The sequence below is a fragment of the Haliotis asinina genome, chromosome 16 (genome assembly GCF_037392515.1).
Source record: "Haliotis asinina isolate JCU_RB_2024 chromosome 16, JCU_Hal_asi_v2, whole genome shotgun sequence".
NCBI classification, from domain to species: domain Eukaryota; kingdom Metazoa; phylum Mollusca; class Gastropoda; order Lepetellida; family Haliotidae; genus Haliotis; species Haliotis asinina.
This window is the reverse complement of record NC_090295.1, coordinates 46,723,870-46,746,162: the sequence shown is the minus strand read 5'-3', so window position 1 is coordinate 46,746,162 and position 22,293 is coordinate 46,723,870. Positions and strand designations below refer to the sequence as shown.

The 22,293-nt window shown below is 39.6% G+C and overlaps 1 protein-coding gene across 1 annotated transcript; it reads right to left on the bottom strand.

Annotated features, from left to right (window-relative positions):
- Positions 1 to 2,336: 2,336 nt before the first annotated feature.
- LOC137267957 (alpha-1A adrenergic receptor-like) lies at positions 2,337 to 3,626 on the bottom strand. The gene has a single exon (XM_067802419.1). The coding sequence runs from the start codon at positions 3,624 to 3,626 to the stop codon at positions 2,337 to 2,339; it is 1,290 nt and encodes a 429-aa protein (XP_067658520.1).
- Positions 3,627 to 22,293: the final 18,667 nt, after the last annotated feature.

The following is a 22,293-nucleotide window of genomic DNA, read 5'->3' as shown; positions in this document are numbered from 1 at the left end:
CTTTCGGTGAAAATGAGCTGTTTGACTCATTTGTTGGAAGCCTCATAGATGATGGCTCAAGCGTGTCGACTGTGATGACCCTTTGTGCGATGGATTGACTCGTTTGAACCCTATGGTTCTCATGATCAATTTTCAAACTTTTCAGTTTACAAGAGTTATGTTAGAGTATGTATGCTTTCATGGCATAGTCATTGCAGAATTCATGAAAGTAATATTAAAAATATTTCCTTTATTTCCTGCCGTATGATTGTTATTCCATATGATTGTTATTCCATATGGTTGTTATTCCATATGGTTGGCACTTTGAAATAACTTGCGAGTAAAAAGCCTATGTTTCCGAATATAAGCCCGGGCTTCTATCTGGTGTCAAAGTTCGCTTGTCAAAGACCCCAGTTTCCGTATTAAAGCCCTGGGCTTGCTTTCGGAAAACCGCGGCAGCCAACTGTTGCGACTGACAGCAGTTGTAACAGTCAAGCATGGTTGTACACTTGGTCCGGTCTACTAAAGAAGTCACATATAACGGTCGCGCAGTTTGGAATCAGAACTGGTACTTAAATACACGCTTGTCACCGGAAATGTGGTACCGGAAATAAGCTGGTTTCCGTCTCGCATATCGCAAGCTGGGGCACGCAAAGGGAGCCGGGAACCAGCTGAGTACCGGACTTATATTCGAGACATTTGACGTTCTGAATATATGTGACAGGGTATGGTTTTACGCGGCTTTAAGAAACGTCCAGTCACATGAGCTGCCTCCAAACCTTGTTCCCATTCGTGAATCGCATTCTTACACACTCGTTATATCCTTCCAAAACTTCATGAAATCCCTCTATTCCATACACAAGGGTTCAACCGTTTCTGAGACATGAAATTATATTCAAGTTTTCATAAAGATGAAGATGAAGTGTCCGCGATAATCAGAATTCTTTTAATTGCAAAATTATCAAAGCGAATTCGGCACAAACTATTTGGAAATGCAGTGCATCTACAGAGACATCATATAATAGATGTATTATGTGGTATTATATGGTCGTAAGTGTATTTTGACTAACCTATACTAAACGACTAACCGATTATTCATATAGTTTACACAATCACGTGGATGTTTAACAAATCATTATTAGGCATGAATTACCCAGACAAGACAATTATATATACCAGTATGCAGAAAATATACACTCGATGCCATTCTTCGTAGTACTTGGTTTATACTGCAGAAAAATAACGCATTGTCTATGCTAATAAGTGTGGTGTGTGTATGCATGCGTGTCTGTGTGTGTGCGTGTGGGTGTATGTAGAAACAGAATAATTAATGGATGTGTGTGTGTGCGTGCGTGCGCGCGCGTGCGCGTAAAGAGACGACTAACGGAGTTGGGTGGTCAGGTTCGCTCATATGGTTGACACAAGTCGCATCCCAGTTACGGAGCTCGATGCTCATCATGTTCATCACGGGATTGTCTCGTCCAGACTGTCACCATATAGCTTTAATATTGCTGTGTGCGGCGTTAAATCCAAGAAAACCCTGGTGATTATTCTGGTTGTTTCATTGTGCTACATATATATGCCAAACTATGTACATGTAGAAACGGCGCATAAACTGGTTCGGAATGCCCGGTTGCCCGATGAAAATAGTAATACTAATAATTATACCATGATAACAATTACAAGAGCAATAGTTTCATTACACAATTACAGCTGCCAAAAAACACCAGGGCATCAGGTCGTCTTCAGAGGTCCACATTTTTTACGCAGTTATTACTCATAATCAAGTCCCGATTTCTCGAAACAAACTTTCTTACTCAAATCACAAACTGAGTTTCACAATTCGAAACAACTGAATTTGTAACTCAGTTGTATTTTCAAATATAAAAGTCCAAACAATTTAAGCAATCTCTACCCCCAAACCTCAAATTGTTTACTATAGTTTGAGTTTTATGCCAATTTCAGTTCGTTCTGTGAAATGCGTTTTCTCACATTTGAGTAAAAACTCAAACTTGAGTCAAAATTCAGATTAAGTTCGTTTCCAGAAACCGGGGCAAGAAAGTCATGTTTTCTTCCCTTTTTTCCCACACAGGATGTGACGTCATGCACGAGTCCATCAGCCACGTTTATTGATGCAGTTCTTTGAAGCAGTTTCCAAATATAAAATTCAATTGTACCAGGTTGAATCTGTTTCCGAAATGAAGATTGTGACACACATCTGATTGTGACGGACATCTGTGCCTGTGACATAAGTTACCGTCCAGAGACAATCGGATGAACCATTCGAACCATTAGACAGTCGTTAATAGGGCACACTCGACGTAGTCTGAGATCCGAAACACGACGTGCGTGATGTCTCAACCTGGCACATCGCGCACCTGTTTATTTGTGTCCTTGCTTTTTGACATCTGGATGCTAGATATGGTGCTAATAGTGGTCTGACTAGCAGAAATGACCGGTTTTATCATCATGTTGATGTTTGAGTGACGTCTCGGGGATGATCTACAGCACAAAACCTCTCTCAGTGCGAGTCTGAAGCGTTCTCCGCTGATACAGTAAATAGTAAAGTTGACGCACTTATTGGAATACAACAAGTAAAATACCACAGAGAACGCAAGCTGGTTGGCTGCCTTCTTAACAGGGTCAGTGTAGAGGTCAGGGATCTGGGAGGAAATCGCCAGGTGTAGAGAAAAAGGATACGTCAGAATAATCAACGTCGTGGACTGCGCCAGCAACATCGTTGTAATCTGTAAGAGTCTTGACCGGGTCCCGGCATTACTGTTTGACGTTTCTGATCCGCTTCTTTCTCTGTGCCCGGTTTGAATGAAGTCCTTCATCTCAACAGACCGTCTGACGTTGACGAATATTATGACGTTGCTGGTGAGGATTACGACGAAGCACACGGTGAGATAGGTGATATGAATCCATGGCCATATGTACTCCCAAAAGTATTTGTAGGCGGGAGATATTGAGATAACGTCGCACAGACGATCACGTCGGGTGGCGGGGACGATGTCGGATGACAGAAGGAAGTGGAACTCCTTAGTGGCAACTATCATTACCAACACTGACACAGTGATTTTCGCTCGTCTGGTCAGATTGAGAACAGAGGCCTTGATAGGATACATTATTGCAAAGGCGCGGTCTGCCGTCATCGCCGCAGTTAAGATGATGGTGTAATCGCAGTTCCCCCAACCATAAAAGTTGAAAAACTTACACATAACGTGTGAATACTCTGTTCGTATTATCGCCTCTGGAAAGTTGACGTAAAGCCAATGTGCTAACAGAGAAATCCACAGGCTGATAGCGTCATTGATAGCACACCCTATCATGTATATCGATGTGGAGATGTTCTGGAAGTGTCGAGTGCGCATGACCACGATCGACAGGATGTTGCAGAGATTTCCGGCCACAAGAATCACCGGGGGAACGTATAGATTAACGACATCAGCGATTTTAAATGACTCCAAATCTTCCGCAGTCACGTTGTGAAATCCTGATTTCTTTTTCCGAGAACCAAGGTGAAACAGGTGAGGAATGTTGGTAACGTCATCGAAAGCGGGGACTGTTCGAGTGACGTCGTCAAAAGTGTGACTCGCTCCCATGACGTCATTAAGAGATGCATAGGTGCTCGTGTTGATAATCATTTTGCCGTCATTTGCAAATCTGGAAAAAAAGAAATATTTTTTAACTTTTAATGACAGATATGTGACTCGTATTTACTGTAAAAATACCAAACAAACAAAAATGGAAACGGGGAAAATGCCTCTCCTTACCTGAACACTGTTGCTGATTATTAAAACGATTTGGAGCTTTATGAACTGCCACGATGAAAATACTAGTTGTTCTGATCGCAGTGAAGCTTAACTGTATACGCGGAACAGGAAGGGATTATTTCAGGGATAAGCTCGTTTCTATAAGCAGTTATGTAAACTATGCTGACGACGATACAGGTAAAATGCATTATAATAATTTTGACATCCACGTCACTGGGAAGTGCAACCACTCGCATGAGCAACACCCTTAAAGGCAAAAACAAAAAGCATTTCTTTGAAGTGAGTGAGTGTTTGAATGTTATATTTTCAGTATTATCATGGCATGTGAGTTTGGTGAAGGAAAAAGGAGATGCAGGCCTTGGGCGTTTAGCACTTTGTGAAACCCACTTCGCTTGCTTGTTGTCTTTGTTGTCGCACTCAACAGTATATCAGCCGTATGGCGGAGGTGTGTCAAAAATCGAGTCCGAGTGAGTGAGATTAGGTTTTCGCTGCTTTTAGCAATATCACGACGGGTAAAACCAGAAATGGGCTTCACACATTGCGACCAAGTGGGGACTCGAACCCGAGTCTTCGGCGAACGCCTTACCAACTAAGCTATTCTACCGCCCCCAATAGAGTCTGATCCAGACAATCCAGTGATCATTATCATGAGCAACGATCTACGCGTTCCATCTTTTAAGATAGCCACGATGAACTGTATGACGCGTACAAACGACTTGATACTGGAGACAATATGTTTCACGAAACATGAGACAGAGGCGTATATCCCAATACTTGCATTCCATTGCGACTGAAAGGTGTTTTTTCATAAAATCCTTCCCAGAATATAATATCCCGGATTCGGATTACAGCGCGTTGCATGATGGGATATCTGATCTATCGTGTGGGCGTTCCTAACTGATCATCATCTAAAACATTCATCATCTGACCACTATACATCACCCCCAATCCGTCAAAGTCCGGGTGTGAATTGACCATCAGTAACCCATGTTGTCATAAGAGGCGACTAACGGGATCGGGTGGTCAGGCTCGCTGACTGGGTTGACACACATCGTATCCCAGTTACGTAGATCGATGCTCATGATGTTGATCACTGCAATGTCTGGTCCAGACTCGATTATTTACAGACCACCACCATAGCTGGAACATTTCGGCGTTAACCTGAACTCAATCAGCCCCTATCCCACCCGCCGTTTGGGTCTTTTTAAAATGTTCTGTCAATGTGTTCTGTCGAAATGATCAATTAAGTTGTACGCACATGATACATGTATGGATTTCAGTTAGCAACTATTTACAGTTTGGGTGAATTAATATCACGCTGACGGGTACCAAGACAGGTACACTCGTCCTTGTGTAATGATTCTGGATTTTTCATCCCGTAAACTAATCGACTCTTTCAAAGAGAACTATCAAAAAGATATCGTTTGAAATGTGATATACGTCAGTAACGGTAAATGATGCTACAGTATAATGTTGTGTTTAACAGCAGATGGACTGACTAAACGCATTAATGATTTATATCTTTTTATGGCCATTCACGTTTTTGAGTAGACTAAGAGGGTATAAAAAGATCATTTGTGTAAAAGATACGGCAAAGAGCAATAACTAGCATATCGGTCGGCGTTCGCACAGAAATGGATACAGGATCGTTAGTGTGAAAGAGGTAGAGAATGAGTAGCAAAATAATACAGGTACTGAGGGCGATGTTCGTGTGGGAGTATCCGGCTCCCCCGCTTTAAGAGGATGAAATTCAACTGTAGAAAGAAACAAATGAGTTGTACGAAGAGTGCAAATGAATGTTACGGGACTTAAAATGACATTGCCGATAAGTAGTAGTAAGAAGGGATGACTTTACGGAGCAGAAAAGGGAGCGTTTAGCTATATTCCAGCAATATCACGACAGGCTTCACACATTTTAATGATGTGGGGACTCGAACCCAGACCTTCGGTGTGACGAGCGAACGCTTTACTCACTAGGCTACCCCACCGCCCCCAAGCAGAAAATGAGGTGCATGGAAGGAAAAGGAGTAGTGACAAGAGAAATAAGCTTTAAGAAGCAAGAAAAGAGAAGTAAAAAAAAGAGACAAAAAACAAGACAAAAACAAAAACAAAACAAAAATAGCAAAAAAACCCATACACGACGCGGATATGTAGTTCCCAGGATTTGCATATATCTGGAGACAGTCTGGGATAGTAACAGTATCGTATGCCTCTCACACACACTTGGCCTCGGGGGAAGTACTTTGGCATCATGTTGACCTGGATACAACTGTTTGTTCATAGTGTGGCTGTCATGGCCCGGAGCTGTAACAAGACGCTACTTTAAACATGTCGATATCTTACCTTGTTGATGAGGACAGGTGATGCATGGTACTCGAGTTGATATGTTTCAAGATGCTAACACGACTTTTTTTCTCATCTACTCAAGGCAATTTAATTCATAGAAGCTGGTGCGGATGTAGCTGGTGCAAAGTGATTGGGCTGGTTACTGTTATACACCGCAGCAGTATTCCAGCTATATGTGGACGGCCTGTAAATAATCTGGTCTGGATCAGACAATCCAGTGATCAACAGCATGATCATCAATCGGCGGTGTTCGGATACTATGACATGTGTCAACCAGGTCAGCGACCCTGACCACCCGATCCCGTTAGTCGCCTCTTATGACAATCATGAGTTTACCCGGATCTTCTCGGGTTGGCGTAGAGTGAGTGACTGTGTGAGTGAATGAGCGAGTGAATGAGTGAGACTGATACAACGAATGAGTACGTGAGTGAGCAGGTGACCGAGTGAGTGAGATCTCCTTTAGTTATATTATCACATGCATTTGTCAGCCATAGAGTGGATGCCCCAGGCGAAAATATGAACATTTAGCGTACGGTACAATTTTAACTGTGTAACTGAATCGGGCACATTGTCATTGCTGCGTCTAGAATGGTAATATCCTCCACATATTTAAATCACAACGCTTTTAAAGTAATACAGCTATTGATCCAGAATTTCTGTATATATGCATAGGTATAACTGGCCGGCATCGATTCAGGTCGACGGGGTTCGAGGGCAGCCTATTGAGCCTGAACACGTGATACTGATGACCCTGATGACATAAACCGGCAGGTTTCATAATGGAAGAAAGAAATCAAACGCAAAGTAAACAACAAAACGTATATATTTAATTTTGTATGCATAATCACTTTGTTATAAGACGAGCATAATCGATAATATGTTTGTTACAATACTTATCACACTTTTTTTCACTCCCAAGAAGAAGATTGTATTCATCCTTAAAATGCTCAAACGTAAAGGCAACTAACGCATTAAAGCGCATATCCAAATGACAACTTGTATGAAGAAACAAAACTGGCATGAATATATTCATTCAGTTATTTAATAATTTCCAATGGATATTCAACCATCAGGTATTGATGGAGGAAAACAAACACAGTTGTACACCAGCGACAATCTGGACCAGGACGGGCTGTCTATATAACAAGCGATCAAAGAACGTGCTGGGATGGATGGGACTCACGTGTCATCATCAACCATTCTTTGAATATGTTTTGTAATGACACCACGTGGAGGATGTGATCATGTGTAGAGCACGCGGCTATTGAGGCCAGATAAATGGCACCTTGAGTATAGCAGGTAAATTTGATGTTGAGAACGGGTGAGGTTATTCTGGCAAGTAGGTTATTATCATATTATCTTATATATATTTATATCTTAGTGGCATAGATCGTCTATGTTGACACACTAATGGAGCGGTGGGGTAGCCTTGTGGTACATGCATTCGCTCGTCTTTCTGTGCCAAGCCCTTTTCTAGTTGGTTTCCCCTGTGGTGATATTGCTGGAACATTGCTGAAAGCGGCGTAAAACCATACTCACTCACTGCTGCGGGGGCGAAGTAATCCGATTTGTACGTCATCTTGGTTTGACGCAATACAGCCTGACGTCTACAACCGAGATTCCCTGCGACTATCTTAACGCATTGTCCCAAACTGAGTCTACAAATGGCATGCTCACTGTGCTGATCCATGCTCTCATATTTATTAAACATTTAGATGCATAGTAGTGTCCTATTCCAATACAGGTGCGAACGCAAAGGAGATCACGAGATTGTTGATTCACGGTGCTCACGTCGGTCACCAGGACCATGTTTAAACTGCCTACATGCCACTGAGGTATGTATAAAGCAAAGTTAGAAACTTAGGATAATTACAACCCTCCACCCCCTTGAAATCTTACATTTCATTGGCGTTTAGTATATATTATAACATATGTGAGAGGAACGTATGCTGGGCAGGAGAACGTACATATTATGAATTGCATAGAATTTCAAATTACATATTTCTTACTTATTTCGTTTCTTAAGACCACTAAAAGAACATTTACCTAGGTTACATAATTATGTAGTATTTTGAACAGTAAGTACTTGTGCCGGTTTATAGACAGAAAGATGTTTTGCATATAGGATCATTCCGGCTGTGTCCGTAATCATGTTTCAAGATACTTGAGTGAATGGTAATATGCCTGTAACGAGATAATTAGATGAAGGTGTCTGTTTCTCTACGCATATTGATCGGAGATTCTCCGTTTGCCACGTTAAAACAAAATATTTTCGTCACAAAATTTAACTTAAGCTTCGTGTGCTCTATCAAATAACAAACTTCCTTGTACTGATTTATTACCTGCACAACCAGTGAGACCGCCTACCTTTCATGTTTAGATCTATGCATACACAGTGAGAGAGATAAATTACTTGACGGCGTTATGTTTCCTACTTCTTCAAATCGAGCGACATTTCTGCCATTTCAGCTGTTGGTGCACATTTCACAACTGTGATGTACCAATTTACAGATGTAGGTCTATGAAATTGAAGTCACTGAATCTTCTTGAAAGCTGCTTTGATTTGGGGATATTTGAACCAGACAAAACCTATCGCAGGAGCAACACAACCAAAGATGATTTGATAGATTCAAGAAATTTGCAAGAAACATGACATATGCGAGGAAAATGGCCAGCATTGTTCACTTTTGAAATCCAGACGCATATCATTTCCACTCAATGCGGTGAAAGTGAAAAAGTCAGAAAATGACCACTTTTCAGTTGTTTAGCAAAAACTTGCCACACCAAACTGCGTTATGTGGAGAGTTAAGGGTGTGCTTCGTTCTGGGACCTTGCAGCGCGCCGTTGATCGTCGATTCAACGTCCACTGAAACCCCGTTTGGCAAATTGTGGTTTTCAAAACAGAGACGCCAACAACGATGCCTCATCTGACGACGTTTACGCGTCTACGGTCAGTGGAACACAAAATACATTACTCGAGTTTTACAGCCGTATCTGAATCAAAACAATGATAAACCTTCCCCTGCCCTGCAAGATCCCCTGATTTGCCAATATTAGGCACGTCCGGGAAGACATGGGGAGACGTTTACGTCTTCATCCGAATCCTCCAACAATGTGGCATGATATGGAATGATCCTCATCAGGCCTTTCATATGTGAGATCCCCGGCCTGTATGTAAGTGCAAGGAGAACTGTCGCCACTGACAATGTGGACTTGGTTATGAACCATTGTGCAGGGACGTGTGTATTTCTGTGGGAATTACATGTTAATTGTTGGAATCAATAAAAAGAAATAAACACGGCTCCATTTTTTCCTCTTTGGTATAAGTGTCATTGTGGGGTAATTGAGTATGAGGTTCCCAAATTGTCTTCGACACCATTTCCAGGAAAAATATTTTCATAAACTTATCACAACATAGTCATATAGCATATCAAAAGTTAGTTTATGATGCATGATATAGAACTAACCATATATCCTTCTAATTTCAATTTGGTGACATGAAATATGATATAATCATAACAAATAATCAAATACTGTCATTCTTCACTGGACGCCAACATTGTAAGTATTGGCCTATATTAATGGAAACCATTCATTCAATAAATGTACCAGTTCTTTTGTTGTGGTTAATATCCATTTGTCATTCGTGCTGTTCTCAAGGACAGTGGCTGTTTACCATACTTGACCATTTATCATTCCATGTAACAATATTTCATTCGCGGTTGTAATGATATAACACTGATCCTGCTTTTTGTTTGTATGTCACATGATATAACTGAAAAGAGTTGATCTTGCTGCTTTGCCTGTCGTAAGTGTATGTTAAAGTAGGGTAATTACGATTATCTTAACCAAAGAAGGTCGTTTTGTGAACGCCAAGCAAAGTGTCAAGCATCCTCTGTTAACATAAAGAGGGGTGGGTAGCCTTGTGGTTACAGCGTTCGCTCGTCACGCCGGGTTCGACTGCTCACATGGGTACAATGTGTGCTGCCTATTTTTGGCCCCCACGCCGTGATATTGCTAGGAGAGGCGTAAAACTAAACTCACTCACTCACTCTTCTTGGTTTATAACTAGATTGAAGTCACATGTTTGGCAATTCCTGAAAAAAGGAACGAACATTAAACAAAGACCTTTCCGATGAAAAATGGTTAACTCTACAATTACTTGTAACAACAAATTAAATTATCTAAATTAAATTCTCTTTGGTGTCACCATCCAAAATGTCATTTCAAAGAAAGAGGAAAGTCTCATTTTTGTAATTGATTAACGCATTTATACATAAAAGAATGCAGCTACATTTGTCTGATATTTGATAGGGAGACATCAATACCTTGGATGATGTTCATGCGTCACCCGACTCTGTCTCCATAAATACAAAAATTAGGAACGAAGCTAGTATATAACGGAAACGAAATTATACACCCGTGTTAAATGGAGGGTAAAAGTTGAACGAACAATAAATTTGATAAGTCAGTGTATAAACGTTTTGATTGAGTTTTCAACTTTCTTTAGTCCAGATGTCAAGTGTATAGTTTCTTTTGCTAGGTAGTTCAGATTTAAACGACCATATTTGTAATGGTTTCCGCCCAGTTTTGACAGCTTACACCCACTGTTAAAAAGCAGGAATACTGCTGACGCTGGCCAATATTCCGTCAACATGAAGGAAGCATGTGACATTATCTCATAGTCAGTTGCATGATAAGTTTGAGGGCATACTAATGATATAGCGTAATGGCGTTTAATGCTACTTTGAATATTATTTCAGGCACGACGAGTCAAGCAGGTTGTATGGAGAAGCCATGGTGCAGTGGTGGTGTCGACGAGTTTGGTGGAACCAACCTGAGCGTATGTGGTATTGACATACAAATGTCATAATTAAGAATTGATTCCCGAAATCCTGGGTCTACTAAGAGACGCAACTCTGCAAAGGAAACTATCGCAATTTCGACAACTTTGTCACTCTTGCATCCCGAACAATGTTATTTTTGTAACATTAAAGGCAGATTGTTATCTTACACTTTTTAGAACAAACTATTTCTTTTAAAAATTATTGCCCCATGCTCCAGAAAATGAAATGGTTGGTCCCTTTAGGTTCATGAGTAAATGCTAATGTCTCGATTGAATATATTAGTAATTAACCAGTTAATATTAAATAATTAATTCTAACAGTGCATATACGCTTTGGAGAGGATTAAATAATCTCTTAAGATCACATGGAGTGGGTTCATGGAAGCAACTCATCGGATACCTTAAACTCTGAGTCCTACCACGTACATGCCGACCCATGATACAGTACCCAAACAACCAAAATAGGGTTTTACCTTTCTGTTTAAATATCTTCCAACAGGAATGGGTCCCATTTGTTCCCAGTCTCTATTCCAGTTGCTAAATCTCTTGGACTTCGTCAGTACACGGCAACCGCATGTCTGTTGTTGTTGTCTTCCAAAATCTTCCTGTAGTCTGTTAAGTAAGAGCAGACGACACCTTTACCAGACCCTTATTTGATTAGCATAGTTAATCGATGTATAGGGAAAGCTACTCTTGTCCTCGTTTCAAAAGCCGACAGCCCCCTCCAATATATTTACCCTTCATTGATTTGTATGGAATTTATTGCCGTTCTCTGGGCGACCAATCTTGGAAGAAGAACAGCTGGTTCTTTCGAGGAACTGTCCATGCCTAAATCATTGCACAGGTGTATGGCTACCTTGGGTGACACTGGCCTGTGCTGTTATTCATCGTCTATGTAAAGAAAGGAGACAGATATCACGGTCAATAAAAGCTGTATTAAAAGGAAATTGATTGTTAAATATAACAGAGGCTAGGAAATGTGATGTGCAAACCAATTATTGGTATTTGTAGTTTGTCGTTGAATTTGTGTGATTTCATTTACAGGAGGATCTCTTATCTCACAAATAACTGATTTCGAAATGAATTTTCTGAAAGATGATAATAAAGGTTCAGGGTTCCTTTCTTGAAATGAAATAAATCAGGACTATTAAGAAAATAGCTTTGTCACTCCCTGTGTTCATTACAACTCAACTGGACAATACTAAACTTGGATAAGTCAACACCATTGTTGGTAGGGGTGACTAGTGGGGGGAAAACGATAGTGCTGGTTTATTGCAACCAACTACTGCAATTTTTTTATTTCTCTCATGTGAAATCCCATTTCCCAAAATGAACGTGTAGTTTATATAAAATAAAAACAAGTTGAAGTAGTTTCAGTCTATTTTAACAACTTACATGAACCTTGAAACCCAGACTAAATAAACAACTAATGCATACACTCGGTGAAGCTGCAAGTCTGCACTCAGACAATAAAACATGTAAAACAACATTTAATAAAAATAAATTGCCGCCCAAATACCCATTTGGACTGAAAATTTAACAACGAAAGCCAATAACTATACTGTCGATAGTCACATATTTATCGATGCATAGATAGTTTTTCGTTTCTAACATCGACTGATTGCTAACAAAGACTCAACAGTTGGAATCCATCGAGGGAACGATACGTCGTTACATCCGTAGTGGCTATTTCTGTTAAAACGTACTGTAACAAGCAACAAGTACCTTATACTGACATCTACACAATAACAACACGATCAGTAACGCGCTAAGGCAAACTAGAGAGGCGCATTGATCAAAGATGGGTCAGAGATACTGAACAGAACATCGCTGGACTCCATGAATTACGGTAAACCTGGTCACAGGTACTACCCAACCGAGCCCCTTCATTATCCAGTCATTACCTGGATGGTCACAGGGTGTTCCTTCTCCGAAAAATCAAAACGTCGTAACATTCCGCGAAGGCGAAGCCGTTGTGCGTTGATCATGCACCTACAATTTAAAGAACTTGGAAAAGAAATCATTCTTTGATTCTTGAGGCAGTGTCCGAAATCTGTTCTGTCTGCAAGGCGCCCGTATTTGCCATTGATTTGTGATCTCCAACTTTAACCTCTAAATGTAAAACCATTAACAAAGTTTCACTTGTAGATCATTTGACCATAACCTGTTTGAGCGACATTTGTAAGCTAGTGTGATGCAGAACGGGGAATGTTCTATGGATTTACGACGTCTTTATCAATAATGTAAGCAAAGTTTCGGTGTAGATGCTCACTGATATATACACATGAAATAATTTTAGGCGTTTATTTCTTTAATACTTCATTAAAATAGGTAATTGTAACAGGTAGTAAAATAAATATGCTTATTCCAGCTAAACCTTTTAATTTGGTCCTGTAATCATCATCCAAAACATTCTATGGGTAACTAAAACAAACCTTTGCGTATCAACAAATTTAGAACATTACACCTTACGTCACAATCAACAATGGATGGTAACAGTGCAGCTCTGTTTAGCATTCAGCTCTGTATGTGCAGCACTGTTTAGACGGGAAGATGCATTTTCACGTGCGTTGCCATAGCGACTGTGCAAATGACAATCAAAACTATCGTGAAAATGGTAAACTTTCAACAAGTATACAGGCATAACGAGGCACTGAGAAAATTCCTAAATCAGTTATTTTGTACACGTGTATCTACACTCTTCAATAAAGGAAACGCAAAACCCAAATATAATGAAAATTTGGTGTTATTCAAGGACATGTAGATCAGCGGGAAAAAAAGATACATGAATGAAATTTTGTGGAGCAATGGATTGCTATCTTGTCCATATTTCCTGAGAATAACAGTCACCACAGTCACTACTGCTGTCCACCAGGTGGTGTTGAAGTCAGTACCTCCTATGACCACCTTGAGCTGCTACCCCTACCCGACACCTCCTGGGTACAGGTCGAATCAGTCATTGGATGTTTTGTCGTGGAATCCTTCTCCATTCCTCAATCTGGCTGATGAATCGATCGGTGGGCTACCCGGATGTACCGATCTTGAGCAGGTGTGGTGACTCTGGGTCCTCCTGATCTTTGACAGTCATTTGTCGAATTTGTTTGACGAAATCGATCCCACAATCGAGTTACTGTGCTGGGATGAACGTTGAAGATCCTTGCCACCTCACTCTTTGATTCGCCAGCTTCCAGTCGTTCAATCGTCTGATTTCGAGTGGCAACGTTGAGACGTCCCATTTTCGTGTACAGTACTTGTAAAGATCATGGATGGTTCTTCATAGTCACAAGCTGTACTCATGTTTTGCAGATGAGAAACAATCATTGTGCCTGACATTCGTGCTGCATGGCATCAACGCACATCCTGACAATCGTGACTGATAAAACCGTTCACAAATCATTTTTGGTCAAGCATGATCTTCTAAAACATTCCAGAAACAATGTGCAACCCTAAAAAGTGTCTGAGTTTACATATGTGTACAGAATTGTAAGTATCATTTTTGAATTTCATTTTGCGTTTCCTTGTTTGAAGAGTATAGTTATGTAGCGTATCAATAGGTATCTATACAACTAACCATATACCATACGACTCATTTGGTGACATAAATATGTGATGTATGCAAGCCAAAGGAGAGTACATCTCATTTGCATACTATACCTTGCATCAGAAACTAAGATTTTGACCTTGAGGCAAATGACACGATTTGCTCTCCCGTGAGCTCATCTTCTTCAGATACATTTACAAACAGTGTTGAAAAAATAAAAGTTGGGAAAATCGATAGTCATAGCATATTTAACAATCACACTTTAGTTGTGTTCAAAACTAGGAGTCCCTAGTATGGAAACCTACCTTCTGTTGTTGGCGATCTGTAGCCTGTTTTTATATTGCATTGTCTAAACAGTGACATCAGTTTTAACTTTCCATGCTAGTTTTAATTTCTAATTGTGATATTCTAGTTTATACTGTCCTTCGTTGACAGATTTTAACACACGCATATATTCCATTTGAATGTTACATGTTATCGTCACTCACTCACTCAAAACTAGAAAATGAGCGCCAATCTCTATTACCGTGAGTACTTTAACACAGTCATCAGTCCAGCACTTACTTCATAGCGGTGTTAGCATGTACGTGGGGATGTCAAAAAGTAGTGAGCTTCGCCATGACAATGATACAAAAGCAACTGTTTTTTTTTATTCTTCTGCATAATATATATCAACCTCAAGCAAATTGATTTGGTATGTACCAGCCTCACGATCCTCAATTTGTTTGACTTCATATCTTGACCGATATCTCGTGAACCACATCACCCACATATGTGAAACTTTGGATATGACTTTGTTAATGATCTCTTCACAATAAAATGGTAAGTTTGCAAATATTGACGAATATAGTTAGTCTTACTACTTTTTGACGTCCCTACGTACACAGAGACCTGACCCGTCGTTCACTTGGTTACACTCATTAACTCAAATCATGTTCAAACTCGATCGGAATCACGTTTCTTATTACATTAGTGTTAAATTTCCAAAGATGGAGTTGACTACATCGTCGTCGTCGTCATCATCATCATCATCATCATCATCGTCGACAGAATTCCCGCCTCCGCCCTCGGAAAGGATGCGTTGTTTTCTTTTTACCACAGATTTACTGAAATCACTTATCGGAAAAATATTACTTCTCTACCTTGTTCTCCTAGCAGTCTGGTCAAAACAATCCAGTGATCAACAGCATGAGCATCGATCTACGCAATTGAGGTACGATGACATGTCTCAAACATGACCCCTTTAGTCGCGTCTATTGATCACAAAGAAAGAAGAACACAGAAATGGGGACCGGATATTTATACATTGAGATCGGGTCGCTTTTGTGTCATTGTGACCACGTTAAATGTGTAGGGCTATTTGCCTTAACAGGGATGCTGGATGGTCCACTATGGTATGCCAAGCTATCACTTAAAGGACCACTAAACTCAATTTTTTGGTACTCTTTTTATCACTGCATGTGAAAGACTTCTGGTTAGTCATAAACGGAACACCATTTCTTTCTCTTTTTTTTTAAAAAAACAAACAAAAAACAAACAAACTTGTGGTTAATTAATAACAAGCGCTTAAAAGTTGCTAAAAAGCCGTCTGCTTCTCTCTCGCCCGCAAACGAAACCACAGACACGGTTACGTAACACTGTCGCCAGAGTAACGGACGTGACGTAATAGAAGGGACGATTTCCAATTAATTGTAGAGAAAAAGTGTAGGAAGCTCGTCATTTTGCTGATTTCACGACGTCACAAAAGACACTCCGAATTGTTATGTTGCCGTCAATGGCCCCTTGGGGTCGGGTGATGGTGTCACTATGCACAGATTTCCACCGGACCCCGTAGTTTGTGCTTAAATTGGTTGTTTGTGTGTGCGAAGCGAGCGTGTGGAAGCCTGTGATATATAATAAATCGGATGGTTCGCCCCCAACCACGTGCCAGGATAGAAAATGGAGTTCAAGTTTCATCGAGTTTACAAAATAAAGACTGCTTACTACACATTGCTGGCCAAAAGGATTTTGCATGAATATAACGCTTTCTTCCTCGGAAGCGAGGTTGTGGTCAAAGTGCCAATATTATCGTAAATAATATTATATTGGCCCCCGCCTCGATTCACTCGAAGAGTAAAATTGTTATGTTATAAGCAATGTCATGTTAAATCCTAATGTCCATCAATAAAATACATATTTTACTACCAGTGAAAAGTAATTTTGATTTCGTAAGTCTGTGAAAAGAAACTTCAATAGCATTTATCTTCAGATGGGGCGCCGCCATTTTTGAAAATGGCACTGGCTAAAAGTCGGTTAGAATTATTGAGATTATGGTTTGTTTTCATCAAGTTAGAAAATCCAAACTACTTTAGTAGTTAAATGTGTATTTGAATCATGGCCAAAAGGATTTTGCATGACACAACTTGTAACATAACGATTTCTTCCACGGAAGCAAGGTGGGGGTCGAAGTGACAGTATTGCTAATTATCTTGCCCTCCACCTCGCTTCCAAGAGTGAAATTGTTATGTTATAAGCAATGTCATGCAAACTCCTATTGTCAAACAATAAAATACATATTTTACTACCAGTAGAAAGTAATTTTGACTTTGTAAGTCTATGAAAACAAACTTAAATAGCATTCATTCTCAGACTGGGCGCCGCCATTTTTGAAAATCGTGAAGTCACGGACTAAAGTCCATTTGATATTATGGTTTGTTTTCATCAAGTGAGAAAATCGAAAATACTTTCTACGAATAGTTAAATATGTATTTGAATCATGGCCAAAAGGAGTTTGCATGACATAGCTTGTAACGTAACATAAGCGAGGTCGGGGTCGAAGTGAAAATACTGCGCGATTTCTACACTTGCTAAATTTACTTGGTTTGTAAACGTTCACTCACCAGTATGTAGACACTTGTCAATAAACGTCTTTGTATTTAGTCTCATGATCCTAATTACTTTACAATCATACTTTTATGGATTTTGAAACTTAACAGAAAGAAGCGATCTGCGAATGAATGTATAACAGGAATGTAATATGTAGACATTTTATAGTTTGCCTGTATGAATCATAATTCGGACGCATGCCCTAATGTATGTCGTCTGTATCATTACAACTTCACGACGAAAACAATGATTCTGTTGAAAGTTACGACAACTTAATAAAAAGAAAATGCAAATATTAAAATTAAAACAAATTAAAGTTATAGGAGCAATGTCAGGCTCTTAACTTGTTCGAGGAATAACGAGTGATATGTAAATCATCTGCAGATTTCCCAAGTTATGCGTCTTTCAACAATCGAATATACAAAAGGTATCGTTTCAAGTTTTTCATGTTGCTGTATAGTATCATTGGTCACCCGAGATAGCACACCTGGGCCCGCTTGCACAGAGCAATCTTAGTTACAATCAATCTTAGGCCCCTACAATCAACTTTACAATCACCATACAATTGCCCTAATCCACATGCACAAAGACGATCTTAAGACAGCACGGATTTAAGATCGCGATCTTAACTAAGATCGAACCCTTCAACGTTGGAGGTAGAAATTTCTTAAACTCGACTCCTGTCTACAGTTGACTTCAAGTGCGCATAGCATGCAGCGCAAATAAAACGTGGAACTGGTTACTGCACGCAAATGACACCCCTTCCTTAATCGCACCTTGTAGATTTTTCATGAAAACAAAACAAAACCCCCCCAAAACCCCAACCCACAAATCTTTGAAGGAAATGATAACGTTGAAGAAGGAAGCGACAACATGGAACGTAACCTGTATAATCACTCGTACCTCAGGGTTTAATCTCTAATTTTTCTACATTCTAATTTTTTATGAACTAGACATGATACTGCAACCACAGAAATATCATGTTTTATGCAAGTATTGAAATACAAACAAATGCGTTAACAAATTGGGTCTCGAGTTATTGACCTAATAATCATGAAATAAAAGATAGCACATAAATAAAATTTCCTTATGACATAACGCCTAAATGTACCATGATTTGTCAGTGGCTGTCAGTTGAACATAGTTTGGCATCTTGTAGGTGTTATTTGGAGTAAAATCCCAAATATATCCCACAAGCATTAGATTTGTAAAGATATGAAAGTGTGACATGACTTTGGGAGTGATGTGGAAAATTCATAGCAGGGAAATATGAAAACGTAACTTATTTCGTGTGTGTTGTATGTGTTGTTGAATGCTCATCCACAGTATATTAATTACTTTATGATATTTTGTTGATAATTATTTTTTCGTTTTGTTAAAAAAACGTTTTATGCAAATTTCACATACCCCAGCAAGTGTATTTTTCCCGTTTGAAGAATACTTATTTAAAGTGCATAGTTTACAACTCTTGTCTCGTCAGATTCAATTTTTACAACTAGAAAAAACATAATTCTGCACGTTATCCAACTGTAGATTATTTCAATGATAAACTAAGACAAAATCATTAACCGAAAAGAAACACGTGGAGATCTGTTCTGTCACAACAGATCATGCATTGTATTTAGGCATGGCAGATTTTACGGCAACGGCATAATCTGCAAAGGGAAACCACTCCCATCTTGCGTAAAAACTAAAATTAGCTGCCCTTGACTCATTGAAAAGGTCATGGCCACTGCTAATCGCATGCAGACACCTTTCGTTACTATCCTTTCCTTGTTTATCAAAAAGGTATGGTGTTCATACTTTTTCCAACACTGAATCGGGTGAGAATTGTACTCAATGATATCAACTCGATAACGATATTGTTCACTACCGCAAATAACGATATTTCAAACGTTAAATCGATGTTGCATTCTCCGTGTTGTTGAAGTGTCGAGGCGAATCATACAGTTTTATGCAATATAAAAGCAATCCCCAAACGCAAAGCTAATTATTTGCGTGAAAATGACAACAACTTGAACGCCATTTTGTTACTGACTACAATGATCTTAGCTCCTTACAATTGGTTCCGACCAATTGTAAGTTTTGATTGTAACTTACAATGATCTTAGCCTGCAGTCGCTTTGTGCAAGTGGATGGCGATTGTAGCCGAAGCCTAAGATCGCGATCTTAAGGATTTACAATAATTGTAGCTCTAAGATCGTTTTGTGCAAGTGGGCCCTGGCAACTAACTGCATAATGTGTGTCATTCTTATAAAAAAAACTAATTAGTTAGCCAATAGTCAATCAATGTATTGGCGGTTAATCCTTTGAAAGAAGGGTGTTGTTTTTACACAGACACAGATACGACAGAGCGTATTCAGTATAGATTAGTAAATGTACATACATAAACACTACCTTTTGACAAATCCCCCATTTAAATCTGCATAAAACTAATTAATCAGTCAGCGTGTTATCGGTTAATCCTTTGATCGATCCAGACACAAGAAATGCCAAATGGGGGCCTTTGTCGGGTAATCTAAGTGGCGTTACCACTAATTGTGCCTGTTATAAATTCATTACCTGAGCATCAAGTGAATGATGACAAATAACGTGTAGGTTTATACCACCTAACACGGATTACAACCTAGCGACACCAAGTGATTTTGACAGAATCGTCTATGAAAACAAGGGTTGTAACTCGAAAACTAGGCCAAGCAGGAGACAAAACTAAGTCATAGTAGATTGTGAGAACATATAGCTTTCATTTTTCACAACGGCTTTCGCGATTTCAGGTTTGTACCAACCTGTAAACGAAGTAATTTACCCCCTGAAATGTAGATGAATTCTGCACAGACCCTCATTTCTATACTTACTTTTACGTCACGGAGACGCGCCGCTCTGATTGGTTGCAATTTCGTTTGCGGCTGAGAATTGTGCACTGTTGACAAAAAGGTCGATTTATGGTAATTAAAGATCGAAATGAGCAGTTTTAATGACGGGGTTTCATTTATAACGATGTCAGCAAGTGATTTTGCATTTGTACCCTATTAGAGTGACCTTTAAATATTCGCCGAAGCGTTATAGACTACCGCATAAAACAGCATTAGCTCACTCACTCAATCACCTTGTAACGATAGTCCGTTGTCACTCACAGTATATCGCTTGGCAGCTAAGATATATATTATGGGGGCATACGAACGTTGCTATATTTCCAGCATGCATTGTGATTTTCACTGGTAACATTTTTACCGAAACATAAGGCTCATTAACCTATTAAGACAATGACCTACGTCTCAGTCCATCAGAATTTTCTCGCGTGAGAGTGAAAATAGACACAACAAATAACTCTGGTTAAACTTAATTCCAATCCCCTGTTTCATAAGAAAATGGTCTTTACAAATGAATTTTAATTTTAAACTTTAATAGCACCGTATTTCTATATTTTATGTAGAGGTTCAGGCAGCATACCTTAACTTGGAAATCACAGACTGCCCCTGTTTGATGAGGTCGTAAAATGATTCACAATGCACCTGGCTCTCTGGTAGTTGCAACGCACAATAAGGTTGAAGCAATACCAGTTCCGTACCAGGGCCCCCTTTCACGAAACTCCCGTAAGCCTAAGGTCTCGTAAGTTTTCTCGTATCATTCCTGCTTCCTATGTTACAGTATAGGAGGTACGAATGCTACGATTTCCATGTTACCGTTTGTCAGATGCTTGCTGTACGATAGAGCACGCTCTACGACGCGTTTGCAAGGATTAGTAGGAGCGTAGTGTTGCAATCATACCTATTAATATTTATGTATACAGTTATCTAAAACGTCTGGACTGGTTATCGCATTAAGTTGCGCAATGGGACGGAATCCAGTAAACAGGAAACGAGACTGTTCTGTAATTAATATTTTGACATGATGGAACGTAGTATTTACGATTCAAACTACCAGCCCCTTGATTCTTACAGTGGGCACATCCATAAACATCAATGAAGAATAAACTAAGACACACATAAATGCATTGATTGATACAGCGGCGTTCCTGGCTCTATACAAGATTTCGAGGAAACCTAATTTTTAAAGTTTGTATGATTTAGGACGGGTCGTGAAACAATATCTTTGTTTGCGAAAGAAATAGGCAAACCGTGCAGGAACAAAAAATGACGACAGGCCTGTGATGACAGTATATATTTTGTGCTTTGACGAGGCATTCAGTCATCTCATCAACAGCCTGGTTTAGTTTATCAACAACATATGCATCAACAAGCGCAGACACTAAAGCACGGGGAATTAAAGCTAAAATTTGTCCCCAAAACCCGATGGTTGGGGTTTGGGTGGTGGTGGTCGAGCTGGCTAAATCGCCTGGCTAGTGATCCACTGAGGTTGATGTGTTGGGATCGAGCTCACCTGTGATCGGGTGTAAAAACCCTTGGCGTCAACATTGTGTGCAGACTGTTTCCGTGTTGTCACAACCCCTAGTGTACAGTACACAAACCTGAGCACCTAATACGTAACCACGAGTACGTTCACCTTCGCAAATGACCATACGGTGGCCACACGAATACGTACAGCAACGTGACTACCTGTCCCAGTCCATCCATCTGTGAATGGGTCTTCGTTAGGATAAGAAAGCCACAATAAAGATTTGTATACTTCCAAAAGAGTTGAGATTGATATTACGATATACGATATGAGATTAATCTCAGATGATCGAGGGATAAAATATCCAGCGCCTTGAGCAAGTTCTAGTTGCGTGTATATACAAATATCCTATGACTAAGTGACTTAGTGAATGCTTAAAGACCATTCCCCACTCACACACAAAAAAACCCAACAACAAACAAACAAACAAACAAAATAAATAAATAAATAAACAAAAAAACCCAACAAAACGACCAAAACAAAAACAAACAAACAAACAAAAATAAAATAAAGAATAAAAACAACCAAACAAACATTAATGGTTA